Genomic DNA, 17,432 nt, shown 5'->3' with positions numbered 1-17,432 from the left:
TTATTAAAATTTAACTTTTATTGATTACATCTTTAAAAAGCTGTGAAAAATATTAAAATCAATGTGAAAGAAGTGGGAATAAAGTGACAAAAAATATTAAAATAGAGCTGACCGTCATGTGCGTGTATTTAATTACAGTTCCATAACTGTCTTGCAACTGTGTGATAATGTTTTATAATAGTATTGATGTGTCCAGTTGCCTACAGTGGTGTCATATGGTACTGATCATCTAAAACAGGCAGTTTGCAAGTTACACTTGTATAGTGTTGCAACTACAGTGTGTGTAGCTGACTAATGCAACTTTGTTTCTCTATGTGATTATGCCTGTATCATCAAGCTGTTGAGATCGCATATAGCAATCCAAGCAATAGGCTGCCAATGGTTGTTTGAAAATGATCCACTCAATAGGGGGAGTTAATGAATAATAAATCTATTACACAATTATCATGCCTGCTAATTCTTATTGGCATGGGTTATTGTTCCCCTGTGGGATCCCATGTCAATGCCATTAATATAAAATCACAGTCAATCTGCAGCGTTGGTGGTGATAAATATTTGCTGACAGCCTGTGTAGGGTTCTTAATGGAAATAGTTAATCACCTAGAACGTAATTGCTAGAGATTTTATTAGCCCTGTTGGCTGACATTATGTCAAACTTCTGCAGTACTGTGTCTATGTGACAAGCATGTTTTGCAGACATTAATTAGTTAACTCCTCCAATTAACTGTAGTTACTGGACATTTAAACAGTGGCTCTGAATGCAGGGCCAGCGCTACCCACTCAGCAGCTCCTGCAAAGCAGGGAGGCGCCATGCTGAAAAGGCGCCGTCTCCCTCCCGGCTAAAGCTGCCTCAGCCCTCACTGTCACTGCCTCCTGCACGCCGCCCGCAGCGTCTGTCTGACAGCGGGCGGCAGTATGGAGAGTCTGTGCAGCTCCCTGCACCGCGCACACACTGTCCTCCTCCTGAAACCTGCCCCCTCTTCCTCACGGACACTTGCGCTGAGGCATGTAGCTCTGTCTGTGAATGCCTGGATGACATGTCAAGTCCGGATCTGCCCCCTACTCATTGCTTTCTGCTCCTGTCAGCGGTCAATCAAATGACGAACAGGCAGCAGCGCTGCCTCCCCTTCCTTCCCTCTTCTCAGTGTGCTGTGCCAGTGCCACTGCCGGTCCTCAACACTCCGCCCCCTCTATCTCCTTCCCTCTTCTTCCATCTCCTCCTTCTCTCCCCTCCTTTCCCCCTCAGTCACGAGTGCTGCACATACTTTTTGTACTGCTTTCGGATCGCATCGCACACACATTGCATGCATGCCATGCTATGCGATGCGATCTAGCCCATAACGTATGCAATTCTCGCAGCGTGTATGGGCACCTTTAGTGCCTGCAACATTTTGCAGACACAGCACTGAGATGGTGTATGCATACATGTACATGCACTTGAGATCCTCCATAGGATCGCATGTTGCATACACTCCCACAATCGGTCTGCAGCTTGTTGCAATGGCAATGTGAAAGGGCGCAAAATGTATGGTTTGCAGGAGGGCGCCGGACACCCTAGCACCGGCCCTGTCTGAATGTAATGAGGCACTAATCCGCTGTTAAGCCCGCCGTATATGTGGAAGTACCCGGTGGTATTTCAGCGGGTTTGCGCGATTGCGTTGTGCATTAGGTAATACACTACAAGATCCCGTCACTCTCAGACTGTGAACCGGGAGAAAGATCGCCCAACTATTAAATCAACATACAGTGCAATAACATTTAAGTGCTTAGTGCATGTACACGCTCCACAAGGTCAGCTACTAACAGGTGGGATCGGTCACATTAGCTATGTGCACCGCATCCCCTAGATAGCCTGACGTACGTTTCGCTGTTACGCTTAATCATAGGTCCAATCTGGCTGTCGGGTTGGGGAGGATTATAACAGGACTCGTAGCCTGTCAGAATTAATTCTGCTGGGAGTGACGTGATAAATGTCCAATGGATGACCAGATTGATGTCAATGCGTGTGTTCTAACCAATTGCATGACGTTAACTATATACTCATGTTGAGTGACAGGTCTGTCTTACAAAGTTGTTAAATTTTCTATTAGGGTGTCATTTAATGGTGAATTGATCCATCTGCCTGTGTCCTTATTATCTAACCTTATTGACAAAAAATTTATAAAAAACATAAAAAAATCAATTTGTAATATATGTAGATAATAATCCATCTATACAGATGTGAAAGTTATCGTGCTAATAGTTAGATTAGCATCATAGATTGATTTTTATTATTTATATTTTTATATATCTTTTTAAATGGTTATTTCTATGAACATCTATAGAGGAAATATTATTTATTAATTAGGTTGCTGGATGTGAGTGACATCTGATATATATCCTTTATTTATATACATGGCATGGTGTGATGTGTACAGTGTTGAATAATATTTATTACAGTGTAAAAGGGGTGAAATTAATAATGTGTTTGTTATAAATGTGAGAAATGAATGTGCACGAATGCTGATTAGCACTATTCTAATTAACACTTGTTAGGAAGTGAATAATATTCCTTATTATGACACTAAAAATAAAAATAATGTAAATGAAAACCAATATCATATTGTGAGTGATCAAATGGAAGAAAACTTAAGGTGTGAGATAGTGTAGTGTCATAAGTGATTTGTGAATTCTATCCTATAAATTATATTGATCTTGGTGTTTCTGTATAAGTGTAGTAACTGTTGTGAATTGTCCGATCTCCCAATCCTAATTTCTATCCGTCACTTAATTGTGGTTATAATATTCGATATCCACTATTATAGATATTGTGGGGATTATAGGGATTAGTCATTCATCATTTGATCATTACTACAGTGGTTCCCAAACTGTGGCTCCCTGGGGTGCCTTGGAGCACTTGCAGGGGTGCCTCAGGTTGGTGGTCCAGAATCAGTTCAAGTTATTTATGGCCAATGAAATGGGTAAAATCAGTGCTTGCGGCTTCCAATTAAGAATATGTGGGTAATCAGAAGTGAATCATGTTTCTCACCACATAAGTGGACCTAAGGAAAACATTTCAATCACAACTTATTTAATATTTTTCCTGAAATTAGTAACCAACTTTTGGCCTAGGGGTGCCTTGAAAAATATTCTGTTACTTTAGGGTGCCGTGATTCAAAATGTTTGGGAACCACTGCATTACCACATGTCGAGAGGGAGAATTAAGTTCGTTATATATTATCTGACACCCTGTAACAGTTAATCTGGTTTATTATTTGTTTTGGGGAAGAACACAGAGATTTGATAATTATTATTGTTATTGGGAAAATCACCAGAATTTTTAATTTTTTATTTCATTTTTAGACATATAAGAAGGCTCCATAGTTGATGTATTCATTCATCCCTGAAAGTTGTAATCCATCTAGGATGAATGTCCAGGAGCTTTCTCTCTTTAGGAGTGCTTGAGTGATATTACCTCCTCTTATTCCCAAATGTATTTTTTCAATCCCAAAAGCTCTCAGAGATTGGGATTCTGCTTGGTGATCATGGAAGTGTTAAGCCACTGCTGTAAGTTGTTTGTGTTTTGCAATACCCATCTTGGAATTTCTCGCAGTGCCAACATGTTCCAGTATCCTCTGTTTTAAAGGTTGCGTGGTCATTCCTATGTACTTGTGATTGCATGGACACATAATACAGTATACTACACCAGTTGTCTTGCAATTAATGTAGTCTCTTATTTGGTGTTTCTTGTTATATTTGTCTGTAACTGCAGTGGTTCTGATCATGTGGTGGCAAGCTTTGCATTCACCACATTTATATGATCCTTGTATCGCTATCTTTTTGTTCCTGACGGTTGAAAGTGACTATGTACGATTTTGTCTTTCAAGTTTGACGATCGTCTCCAACTGATTGAGGCTCTGGTGCCTATGTTTTTGGCCAGGTCGGGGTCTATGTTGAGATTGCACCAATGCTTGTTAATAATTTCTTGGATATCTCTCCATTCGGAACAAAAATCTCCTTCTAGTCGTATGGTCTCAGGTTCCGTTGATTTAATCTTGCTGGTATATAGGAGAGAGTTCCTCTCTTTGCAATTAGCACCATACCTGGCTTTCTTAATTGCTCTCTTACTGTAGCCTCTACTCAGTAGTCTATTTGTGAGTTTGTCTGCTCTGTTATTGAATTGGTTAGGGTTGGAACAATTGTGTTTCAACCTCAGGAATTCCCCGTATGGGATTCCTCTCAGGACTGGAGGGAAGTGTGCACTTGCGCTATGTAGAACACTATTTGTGGCTGTGTTCTTCATGTGGAGATCTGTCTGTATATGGCCTTCTGGATCTCTCTTGATTTTCAAATCCAGGAATGTGACCTGCTCCTCACATATCTCGTATGTCAATTTGAGATTGAAATCGTCGTTATTTAAGATATCTAGGAATTCTATGAACAGTACGGCTGGACCATTCCACATAATTAGGAGGTTGTCAATGAAACGTACCCACAGAAGAATGTGTTGGGTATAGTTTTTGTTATTTTCACAAAACACAATAGTCTCCTCCCACCATTCAAGTACACATTAGCATAAGTGGGTCACAAGCCGCCCCCATAGCTGTGCCACGGACATGTAAATAGAACTTATCGTTGAATACGAAAAAGTTCTTGTGGTGTACGAATGTCATCAATTCCACTATGTCACGTTTCGTGAAGCACCAGCTGGAGTGTAACGGAGGCTTGGTGCTTTAATATAAGGTTGCTGCATCAACGTCAGAAGGGAGTGAAGCAATGAGATAAAATAAATCTTATTTAATAAAGATACTGCGGTACAAGTTGTAAATGATGGCACAATTAGTATACTGTAGATTATGAGATGATAAAAGTCAATAATACAATACTTTATTGAAGAATATGAAGATGCTTGGTAGTTGGAAAAAGTATTGGAGGATTGGGTGAAGAATTGGATGATTGTATGAAGATTGAATGGTTAGAGGAATAATTGGATGGTTGAATGAGGATTGGATGGTTGAAAGAATAATTGGATGATTGGTTGAGGATTGGATGGTTGAAAGAATAATTGGATGAGGATTGGATGGTTGAAAGAATAATTGGATGATTGGATGAAGAATAAATGATGAAGTCCTATTGTCCTTGCTGGATTGGATCGTGGCTGCAAACCAGGAGTGACCGTGGAGAATAACCGTCGGGAGTGAGGATAAAGATAATACCCCTTTGGGGGGCTAACCTTGTCCAGTCCGTATTGGCGGCAGCAGGTTCCATGGTGCACAGGTGTAGCAGTAAACGATCAGCAGGAATAGTGGAATACTTCACCAGATGCGCAGGGATTGTAGCGAGTACTACAGAGCCAGGAGAGAGCAATGATGCTTAGGCATGGACATCATTGTACTGACTGCCGGTCTTGCCCAGCCAGTCAGTACTTAAGGAGTGAGCTGTGCGGCTATTGGATAGCCGTTTGACAGGGAGAGGCAGAGCCATACAGTACAGGCTGTAGAATCCGGAAAGATGGCGGCCGCCAGCGGAGATGACAGAATCCAGCCTGCAGTGAGCGTGCGCAGCTGCGCAGTTGCCGGCATTCCAGTCAGAGGCCTAACCAGGCACAGACACACATGGCGGTTCACGTCTCACGCCACTCATGCCCTGCATGGCACTGGAGCCCACAGCACCACTGTCACCACGCGGTGACAGTGCGGGAACATGTACCCCACCAATGCAAGGAACACGAGCGGAGGTGAGCACCAGGGTGGGAGACACGCTGATGCAGGACCTAGGGCTGGGCACAGCACAGGGGAATTGGGTAACCGCCATGGTGGTCGTGACACACTAGAAAATCAGCATAGAAGGGATGGGTCTCACTCTTTAAAAAATGTCTCAGAGCATTGATGCCATGCTGATGTTTTATACTCGTGTATAACAATTCCACATCACAAGTTATCAATAAGATGCCCTCATCTATGCGGATTTCATCTAGTTTTTGCAATACATCTCTGTTATCTTGTACATAGGAAGGTAAATTTGTAGCATACTTCCGGAGATGAGTATCCAGGTATTTACTGGCCTGTTCAGTCAGACACCCATTCCTGGAAATTATTGGGCGACCCGGAGGGGTAATCTAATTTTTTGTGAATTTTTGGCAGCATATAGAATGTAGGTGTTGTGGGATCGTTTACTGCCAAAAATTCAAATTCTGTTTTGGTGATTATGCCTTGTTCATCGGCAACTTGAATGATGGAATGATATTGTCTCTTATAATCTTGTGTAGGGTTGAATAACAATCTTTTGTAGCATGTGGGATCTGACAATTGGGTCATGGCTTCTTTGATGTAATCTTGTTTGGCCCAAATAACGATATTACCCCCCTTATCGGAGGGTTTCATTTCGACATCATCCCACATTTGAATGTCTTTAAGTGCCAAATGTTCAGCTGATGTGAGATTGTCATGTGATTTCCATGAACCCTCAGTTTTTTTGGCCCATAGTATATCCAGATCTCTGGATACTAGATCCACAAAGGTCCCAACCACTGGACAAATGTTCAATGGCGGATAGTAGGTGCCTTTTTTCTTGCAGATCTGTCTTGATATAGATTGTGGGTGATCCTCTGACCCCAATTCATCAAGAATCCTCACGGCTTTGAGTTCTTCCGTGGTTAGACTCTCAAGATCATATTCTTGTACCAAGGGAGACTCAGAACTTTGGAATTCTGTGATGGGTTCTGCAGGGGGATCAGTGGGAACCTTACTGTAAAAATTTTTGAGTAAGAGTTTTCTTCCGAAGAGATTAATATCTCTTTCCCACTTCAACCTATCAAAATGAGCCGTGGAGAAAAAGTAAGACCTTTGTTGAGCACTTTTACATGTCCCTCATTAAGTATTTTGTCTGACAGATTTATGATTCGCAAATTGTCATCTTTATCATTGATAGTGGTGATTATCTTTTCTGGATTCTCGGGGTTCTTCTCTGATACCGTGGTGTTTCCTGTGCCTTCCGTGTTCCTTTGTTTTGAGTGTTTCTTGCCCCTTCTGATCTTCCTCTTGCTCCCCCGGCTCTAAAGGGGTTCCTGGGGGGCACATCTAAAAAATCCCTGGAATTACGGGAAGGTAGGTTATCTTTAAATTTGAAAGATTGATTGGAGCCTTCTGTGTCAGAGGATGTGGCTGACATGCATGACTAATTGATATCACCAGATCGGTTCCCAGCATACCCGCTGCACTTATTTGTAATTGTTGCATGTATGCCCAACGTAATATTTAAATCTACAACTTCAGAAAACCATTTTAGTTTGGTTATTTAACAGAATGTTTAATACTTTTGTGCAGTTATAGTAACAAATAGCCAATCAGCAGAAAGAGAGGGCTTATGGGGAACATTCCAAACTTAAAAAGTAGAGCGCCTCTGTATTTAGAGATATATATATATAAAATCCCTTTATTAGTGAGAAGGGGTTACCGGGGATAAATCTCAGATTTCTCCAGTGATACCCCTTATTAATGTACATAAACTAGTATGGGGAGAGTGATTTACAGAAGCGCAGAAAGCTCCGCTTTTTGCGTCACTTATAAAAAGAAAGAAACTAATTTACCATCTGAGATGATGTAGACAGCATCCTGACAGGAGAAAAGCAGGGAAGACTGCTGTCTCCCTGCTTACTATCTGTTCTCTATGACTCTTTCTGTGACACCAGCCAATCAAAGATGCATGGGCTACTCAGCAATGTCAATATTCCTGCTTCCATGGTATTATAAATGGGTCCCGGTGTTACGGTCTCAGTATAGTTACTACTAGACTGGGAATTAGCTTGACCTGACTCAGGGGTGCGGAGTCTAACCATACTGGTGGTTTTCGCCAGTGACCCCTTCAACTGGGGTTCGGGCTTCGCTGCACACGGTACGCCGGTTGCGGTCCCCTGGTCAGGTTTCAAACATGGTGCTGGTAAACCCTGGTAGACAGGCAAAGTGGAGTCAGGATTACTCATGGTTTTCATAGCTTGGTCAGGCTCAAACAGGTACCAAAGGATAAGGTAATAGGAAGTAAAAGGTCAGAGCGGGTCATACACGAGGAGGCACGGTTTGCAGTAAACTGGGAACAGACAATGGATAGTCACAAGGCAAGCCAAGGTCATACACTGGAAGTCACTGGATATGGTACACTGGGAGCAAGCAGGAGAATGATCAGAGGAATAGCCAGGATCAATAACAGAAAACAGGATATAAAACAAAGCACTGGAACCACTGGAGCTGTTGTGAACCTATACTCTGGCAGGGATTGACTGCCAGAGACTGCTTTATATAGGGAGCTAATTGCTGGAGTCTCACATGTGCCTTAATCAGTGAGAGCTGAGCATGTCCCACTCAGGTGCTGTAATCAGTAAAGCTCAGGCCACACAGAACTGCCTTGCAGCATGGAGCAGAGCTGAACTGACAGGAGAAATCACAAACCAGGTAAGAACCAAACAAACTTGAATGTTGTGACATTACCTCCCTCTAGGGGTGGGCTCTGAACACCCCACAAGGAAACTTTCAAGGTCGCCTGCGGTGCTTCTTCTTTTTGGAAGACTGTTTGGATTTGGTTGTCGGAGATGTTGCCTTTGGCTCTACAACATGGGCAGAATATTGAACGTCCCAGAAAAAAAGTGACCTCATGATCTGAGCCACACTCTGAACTTGAACCCTGGTCCATGGTCAGTGTAGGGAGTTCTTGAGAATCAACCATCTGGAAGAACCTACAAGGATAGTAGGAAGAAACATACATCCAGGTCTTAAGTCCGAGGAGTTGGGTTTCAAAACATTTTTTGAAGATGCTCTGGAAGTTCTACAATGTTGTCTATCTAACTGGCTGACCTTCAACCAAAGACACTTATCAACTGAGGACGAGGAAGGTCCTACACCAGGATTCATGAGAATAAAATTAAGTCCTGGAGTCTGGGATCATTATGTTCCAGAAATAGATTAGCCCATTCCAATGTTTCTCCTTTAAAGGACATCAATAAATATTTGACAATATTTGCCAGATTGACCCCAGAGGATGCATCAGAGTTCATAGCCTCTAAGTTTTGCTCTATAAAGCGTGGTAATGGACTAGATTTCCATTGAAAAAGATAAATGAAGGTTCTTCAGATGGACTCAATAGAACAGGATCCTCTTGGAGCCTGGACTGGGCAGACAACTTGGATGTTTTAGGCAAGGCTGATAGTTCAGACAGAGCGACCATAGCAGATTGTCCTGGGACCGTGAGCATAGCAGAAAAAACGAATGCTTCTCTAACACCAGGCATGCTCTCAAACATCTGGTACGGCAGGCATCGGCACACATTTTTTTTTTGTGGCTGACATGTTTAGGCCCAGGGGTCATGGAAGCAATAGACTCGGGCCCGGAGGCTACGGAGAACGGGCCGGAGGCCATGGAGGAAGACCCGGAGGCCATGAGAGCAGACCCAGAGACCATGAGAGAAGGCACAGAAGCCACAGAAACATATCTGAGGCCACAGAGGCAGGCCCAGGGGCCACAGAGGCAGGCCCAGAGGCCTTGGAGACTGGCCCGGAGGCCACGGAGACTGGCCAGGAGGCCACAGTACACAAGTCCTCATGCCTGGAGGCAAGGGCCAATAGATCCTCATGCCCAGAGGCAAGGGCAGATGGATCCTCATGGCCGGAGGCAAGGGCAGATGGGTCCTCATGGCCAGAGGCAAGGGCAGATGGCTCCTCATGCCCAAAGGCAAGGGCAGAGGAACATCCTCTTGGGGTGGGGAACTTGGAACCCCAACCTGGGGTGAAGGACTTGGAGTCTCCCTATGGGGTGACAGATTTGGAACCCCCACCTGGGGTGATGGATTTTGAGCCCCATTCTGGAGTAACAGAACTGGTATCCCCTTTTGGGGCAAAAAACTTGAATCCCTCTTCTGGGGAAACATACAGAGCCCCTTCTTGGGACAAAGTGCTCAGTGGCCCCTGTTGGGGAGCAACACTCAGAGGCCCCTCTTGGGGTATGACGACCAGAGTACCCTTCTGGGGTGCAATGCTCGGATATCCTTCCTGGGGAAATATACTCAGAGACCCTTTTAGGGGTACCACATTCAGTGACTCCTCCTGGGTTACAGTGCTCAGGAACTGGGGTGCGATGCTCAGAGACCCTGTCTGGGGTGTGGCACTCTGAGAGCCCGCTTGGAGCCTGACAGTCTGAGAACCTTCCTGGTGCACGACACACTGAACCCCTTCCTGATGCTTGATACTCTGAGAACTCTCCTGAGACACGACAGTCTGAGACCCCTCCTGGGGTATGACCCTAAGGAAGGGGGAGGCAGAGTGTGACAGGGAGAAAGAGTGGGTAATAGGGAGACAGTGACAGGGGAAGACCGTGGGTGATGGGTTCAGGCACAATGTCCTGCGCGGTGCAGATAACAGGGAGCATATACCATGATGGAGACAGGAACTTAGTGGCCTCTGCACTGTCTTTTACAGGCCCACCACCCCTTGGCTTTCGTCAGTGTGGCACTTGGGCAGACATACTCTGACAGTGCCAATTACAGCAGTTGTGGGCTGCTTATACTTCACAAACAGAAGTGAATCTGAAAAAATGCACAGCTTTTTGTTAGTAAGAGGCAACATGTGACTGTGATCACCAGCGCTCATAGATGGCAGGACTCTGCTGTCAGTCCGGAACACAAGTTCATACGTGCCTCTGTAAGCTAAGGGCCAGGCAGTGGGGACAACCCTGCTCTATGCACTCATTCATCCAACATTGCTCAATATGGTTTGTGGGAGGGACAGGGAATCTGGGCAGCAGTGGGCCCCTTAGTTCTTAGGGGCCCCAGTGCAATGCGCCTGCTGCCCCAATGGTTGTTCCTCCTCTGGCTACATAACACTACTAGATATTGAATGCCTATGATGCTAGATGTATAGTGGTAGTTACCCATTTTAGTTTCTACATGAATATACCCCCTAGTATTTTACTTTTTTGAGAAGGGATCCCAAATGAATGAGCTTTTTCTTGAATGATACATTTGCGAGCCTTGTAGACAGTAACAAAGTATAACCATTATTATTAATAGAACAGTAGTCTGTAATAACCTCCTCTAACTGGGATTTGCTGTAGATACTGGAGTAGTTGCTCATTAAGGGGCCAAAAGCTTTGTTTTTTACACTGCAATTTAGAGTTGCGTTTGGACACATCTCTTATCTGAGAAACTCTTAATAAAATAAATAAATGTATCCAACAACTGTTAACTGTGGAGAAGGGATTCATATAGATGACCAGCAGTGGTCATCCTGTGGTCAGAAAACAGATGCTAGCATCAAGATGTAGGGAATCCCAACAGAGATCAGGTAATTATACTTTCCCCTTCCCCTGCCATCCTAATCCTGCCTTCTGGCAGCCTAACCTGCCTGTCCCTCTCCTTCCCCACTAGTGACTAACCCTAACCCTCTGCCCTGCAGCCTGACTCTAGCCCTCTCCTTGGTGCCTAAACCTTACCCCTCTCCCCACAGCCTAACTCTCACCCTCCCTTCCCTGGAGTGTGACTTCTCACTAATGTCAAATCCAAACCCCCCTCCCTGCTGCCTAACCCCCCCCCCAGCACATAGCCTAACCCTAACCCCCCATTCTTGGTGCCTAATCTTGGCTGTCAGTATTCCAGTGTCGGCTTCCTGATCTTGTCGAGGTTACCGGCGCCAGGTATTTTGACAGCCAGCATCCTGATTGCCAGTATGTTAATTTGCATCCCATGGAGACTACTCACAGTTCTTATAGCCTCTTTAATGGAGGACAGAGAAGCTCTCGGAGATGTGTCAAGGCAGGAGCGTAACTAGATATTCGTGGGCCCCATAGCAAAAGTTTGTAAGGGCCCCCTATTTAGAAACTGATGGTGATAAATGTATGTAAATCATATTACTTAGACAGGAAAGATGGGCCCCCTTCAGCTCTGGGCCCCATAGCAGCTGCACCCCTTGCACCTATGGTAGTTACGCCTTTGTGTCAAGGCAAACCTGCTAATTTTATTGATGCAGTGAATTTTTTTTTTTTTAATAATATAATTTTTTTTCATTACCATTTAATACTGTAAACAGACACATTTTTTTACAAGTAAACAAACACAACTCCATCTTTATTTTCCGCACTGATATTTTACAAAATAGACACAAATAAGTTCACAAATGTACCAAATAAACAGGCAAAGTGAGAAACTATGAGGAGAGATCTGGGAATGGAGAGAAAGAGGCAAAGAAACGTGTGAGCATGGACAGAGAATAACATTTGTCCCACAAATTAAGTGTTAAATGGAAATCTTTAAGGCTACAGCAATAAATATACAGGAAGTGGGAGGAACTTAGGAATGGGGGGGGGGGCGGCATGGCAGTGATATCTGATGTCACAGTGTGTCAAAGTTGTGATTGCACAATACAGAATCACAGAGATTGCATGTTTGCAGTTTACAGCCTTGTGAACTGTTTGTATGTTGGGACAATCACACATCTGTCTGTAATGACAATTAATGAATGTACGCTCATATTCAGGTTACATCTCACAGCAACAATTTTATAAAATAAGTATAACAATATGTATTAGCACTGAACTAAGATATGTCATGGGCCGGCAATTAAATGCCTATATAATATAAATTAGACAATAAGCTCTTTTACATCTTACAAACCTAAAGGGGAACAACAGCTCTGTCTGGTCTGCCAAAAGGGGGAGAGTTAGCGGTAGACCGGAGGGCAAAAATCTAAAAAATACATTACATTCAACTCTATGTTCTAATACCTGATCCTCACTTCCCAATAAGAAGGAATAAGGAAAAGAGTGAGGATTGGCAATTTGCTTTTGAGAGTGATCCAGAATCAGGCCCATTATTACCCTATATAGCCTATATACATGTATAGCTTGACACATACATGATATAGCCTGTAACGGTGCTGTTGAGTTCCATTAAATACCAAGTAAGAGCGAGGCATAGGGTTAGAAGTAAAATGTTGTTTAGTGTGAAAAAAATATTTAATTTAAAATGTAACTTTTTATGACCTACCATATGATTTTTAAAATAAAAATAAATTATTTATATATATATTATTAGGTCCCCTTTAAGATATTTGATACAAAACATAAATTGATAAAATGTATTTGTCATACTGTAATACTGCAAGTTTTGTGCTTTACTTTTCCAGAAAGTATTAGCTATCTAGATCTGACACAGCATATTTACAGGTCTATCGGACAATATCCACGTACTGTATCCGGTCCCCTATTTCATTGTAGACTTACTAACCGAACCCAAACACAGACATAATTTTATATATATCATGATGAATAACATAAGCTGGTGCTTTTTTCACACCCATAGTTTGGGAAGCTGTGAACTCCTGCAATGGTGACACTCAGGGGAAGGGAAGGGTGTGAAACATGTAGATGCTGGTGTATGTTTCAATGGCCCAAACGTTCTTCACAGCTTTCAAATGGACTCTTGGTTGCTCCACCGAAAACATCCACCTGACGGTCATCCCATTGGACTAGATTGCCAGACAGAGGCATTGTGCAGTTGGCAATTCCTTCTATTTCATTGAGGGTCAAAACACGGTCCCACATGTTGAATTGTGCCACCTCTCCAACAAATGCTTGAGTTGCATCAAAACGACCACCTACAGCATCCTGCAGAAAGGGAAATACTTATTTAAGCTGCTTTGTTCAGTTGGGGTAATCATTTCCCCTGGTTACAATTTTAAAACTGGTAGATTACTGAGCACCTACCTGTTCTTGTCCAAAGATGATGACTCCGTTTGGTTTGATTGGGTGCCAGGCAGAGAGATTATCATTTGATCCTTTCTTTTTACCATCCTGGAATGCTGTCCACATTCCATCTCTTGTGGTCCAGGCTACACAAATATGATGCCACATCCCATCCTTTAGGCTCACTGGCAATTGTGTAACCTGGTAAGACATGGTCCAAGAGAGAGTATTTTAAGACAGTGCATTGCATCAGAACAACATCTTTAACCAATTCTGGCTATTGTACATGGGTTTATAAAAAAAAAGGGTGGGATGAATTGTGATTATAAACTAGTAAACATAATTGTTTGTTGTTGTATTGCTCTACAAAAAGATGTCACTGGTTAAAATATGTCTGGGAAAAATTGTCTACAGTCCTGCTAAATAAGTGCTTTTAGAATTCTAAATAAAAAGCAACAATTAAGCAGATTGCTTGAATATGAAATGATTCCCTAAACCTTCACTGGCCGCCAACGTTCATCAGCTGGTCAGCATACTGAACCACTTTCCACAGTCTCCTACTGTGGAAAGTGGTTCAATGTCAGTGAAAATGACTCACCTGGGCGAAAATTGCTCAGTTTGTATGCACTGAGCGATTTTTCTGGCCAGTGACTTTCACACCATTGCTGAACATACACGCTGGGCAAAATTGGCCAGTGTGTATTAACTTTGAGAAAACTAGACTCCCTGTTTTTATTAGAATTGTTGATGGAACATATTACTTTGCAAACTACGACGTACAATTCTAAACTATATGAAAAAAAGAAATTTAGGAAAAAAAATTAAAATTAATTTAAGAACTAAATTTCTTCTGTGATAATAAGGCAGGAAGATGGTTTGTCCAATATAAAAGATAGCATATTCAGTGGCATTTTAAATGTTATGAAAAACAAGTCCGAGCCGCTTTAAGTCATGTGGGTACAGAAATGCCATAAGTGGCCCCTTGCATACCTATATACACAATGAGCTTCTTATGCAAATAGCATTTATCTCAACGTGACAAAAACATAACTTTTGATAAGCAAAGCACTATAAATATTGGTACTCTATAAAATACATACTGTATATGATGTTATCTATTGCTAAGGGGGAAATTTACCAAGATTGGAGTTCTATTTCACATGGTATGTTGCTATAGGCAACCAATCAGAATCTACTTCTTATTTATTAAGCACTTCTGGAAGATAATATGCGGGGTGACATTCTATGCTCTGCGATTAGCGCGATTTTGCGGTAATTAGACCACAAAATGGCACTATCGCATTTTCCCATTAAATCGCCGATTTAATGGGATGCGCACAGGGGCTGAAATTGCATATTTTGTGCGTAAAGGTCTGGTGAATAAAAATGCGAGATTAATTCGCATTTTTATCGCATCCAGATGTTTGCGCACAGAAAAGTATACAAGTCGCTTATTTAATGCTATGCGCATTTGCACATCGCATTATTTAAGTGACTAATTATCGCACTTATTTCAGACCTGGGTCTGTTAGGCGAATTAGGCAGAACCCTGCACAGATCGCAATGTTCTGTGCAGGGTTCTGCTTTAAAAAGTAAAATAAATGGTTAAATAAAAAAAAAAACGAGCGCGGGGTCCCCCGCCCGAGTGTAACCAGCCCCGGGCTCACTGAGCCGGTGCTGGTGACATAAAATCAGGGTCCCCGACAAATAGGGGTCCCCTTGATTTTATGAAACAAGCACCAGACTCAAGGTCCGGCGCTGGTTCCCAAAATACGGGGGACAAAGTGACTAGGGGTCCCCCGTATTTTAAGAACCAGCACCGGACACAACCAGCCAGCAGGGTAATGCCACAGCCGGGGGGAGACTTTTTATACAAGTCCCCCCGGCCAAAGCATTAACCCCCTGGCTGGTCAGCATGGGCAGGGGTCCTGGGGAAGTGGGGACCCCCCCAATGAAGGGGTCCCCCCCCTCCAGGACTTACCTGCCCATGCTGATAGTCCGGGGCTGTCCTCCATGCCCCTGGGCTGTGGGCATGGAGCTGATGCTTTGTGTAAAAAAAAGAATGTAAACTATTGTTTTACACTGGCGAACTATCAGTCCCAGCTAGCCTACCCCGCATGCTGGGACTTGGGGAACCACAAGTCCCAGCATGCGGGGCATTAAAGTGCCCGCTGGCACTTGTAGTTCTGCAGTGTAAAAAATAGTGCACAAAATCACACTGACACCCTGTGAAATAAAACTTTAATACACACAAAACACACTGATACTTACCTACCTTGAGCCCGTAGGTCGGTCCCTGGATCCTGGATTCGTCCTCCGGGGCTCCAGGGCAGAAGAGTCCGGTTCCGGGGCCTTGGTCCTGGTTCCGGGGCTGGTCCTGGGGTTCCGGGGCTCCTGGCGTGAAGAATCCGGGGTCCGGGATCCGTGGTAGTCCAGAGGGGTACCTAAGGAGGAAAATCCTTCTCACCTGCTCCCCGGCGGCGACCTCCGGTGACAGCGCTGCTCCCGAATGGTACCCGGCTTCAAGGAGTTGGTCCGGCGCTGAGATGTTTCCTCTTCGCCGTCTCTGAACAGAATGATTTCTCGGCCAATCAGGAGCCGAGAAAGTCGGCTCCTGATTGGCCAGAAATCATTCTGAATATAGACGCCGACGGAGTAACATCTCTGCTCTGGATGCGCTGAGATGTTACTCCGTCGGCGTCTATATTCAGAATGATTTCTGGCCAATCAGGAGCCGACTTTCTCGGCTCCTGATTGGCCGAGAAATCATTCTGTTCAGAGACGGCGAAGAGGAAACATCTCAGCGCCGGACCAACTCCTTGAAGCCGGGTACCATTCGGGAGCAGCGCTGTCACCGGAGGTCGCCGCCGGGGAGCAGGTGAGTAGGATTTTCCTCCTTAGGTACCCCTCTGGACTACCACGGATCCCGGACCCCGGATTCTTCACGCCAGGAGCCCCGGAACCCCAGGACCGGAACCAGGACCAAGGCCCCGGAACCGGACTCTTCTGCCCTGGAGCCCCGGAGTACGAATCCAGGATCCAGGGACTGACCTACGGGCTCAAGGTAGGTAAGTATCAGTGTGTTTTGTGTGTATTAAAGTTTTATTTCACAGGGTGTCAGTGTGATTTTGTGCACTATTTTTTACACTGCAGAACTTCAAGTGCCAGCGGGCACTTTAATGCCCCGCATGCTGGGACTTGTGGTTCCCCAAGTCCCAGCATGCGGGGTAGGCTTGCTGGGACTGATAGTTCGCCAGTGTAAAACAATAGTTTACATTCTTTTTTTTACACAAAGCATCAGCTCCATGCCCACAGCCCAGGGGCATGGAGGACAGCCCCGGACTATCAGCATGGGCAGGTAAGTCCTGGAGGGGGGGGACCCCTTCATTGGGGGGGTCCCCACTTCCCCAGGACCCCTGCCCATGCTGACCAGCCAGGGGGTTAATGCTTTGGCCGGGGGGACTTGTATAAAAAGTCTCCCCCCGGCTGTGGCATTACCCTGCTGGCTGGTTGTGTCCGGTGCTGGTTCTTAAAATACGGGGGACCCCTAGTCACTTTGTCCCCCGTATTTTGGGAACCAGCGCCGGACCTTGAGTCTGGTGCTGGTTTCATAAAATCAAGGGGACCCCTATTTGTCGGGGACCCTGATTTTATGTCACCAGCACCGGCTCAGTGAGCCCGGGGCTGGTTACACTCGGGCGGGGGACCCCGCGCTCGGTTCTTTTTTTTACA

General features: G+C 44.3%; 1 protein-coding gene across 1 annotated transcript in view; it reads right to left on the bottom strand.

Annotated features, from left to right (window-relative positions):
* Nucleotides 1-12,063: 12,063 nt before the first annotated feature.
* Nucleotides 12,064-17,432, bottom strand: part of NPTXR (neuronal pentraxin receptor) — a 36,516-nt gene continuing 31,147 nt past the window's right edge. The window contains exons 4-5 of the mRNA XM_083156522.1: nucleotides 13,722-13,901; nucleotides 12,064-13,622 (exon numbers count right to left, since the gene is read on the bottom strand). Of these exons, the coding sequence (XP_083012648.1) occupies nucleotides 13,398-13,622; nucleotides 13,722-13,901 (405 nt within the window). The 3' untranslated portion in view covers nucleotides 12,064-13,397. The remainder of the gene's footprint in view (nucleotides 13,623-13,721; nucleotides 13,902-17,432) is intronic.

This window comes from Crinia signifera, chromosome 8, assembly GCF_055691185.1.
Source record: "Crinia signifera chromosome 8, ASM5569118v1, whole genome shotgun sequence".
NCBI lineage: Eukaryota > Metazoa > Chordata > Amphibia > Anura > Myobatrachidae > Crinia > Crinia signifera.
The sequence above is the reverse complement of the archived record's forward strand: the minus strand, read 5'-3'. Positions and strand labels throughout refer to the sequence as shown.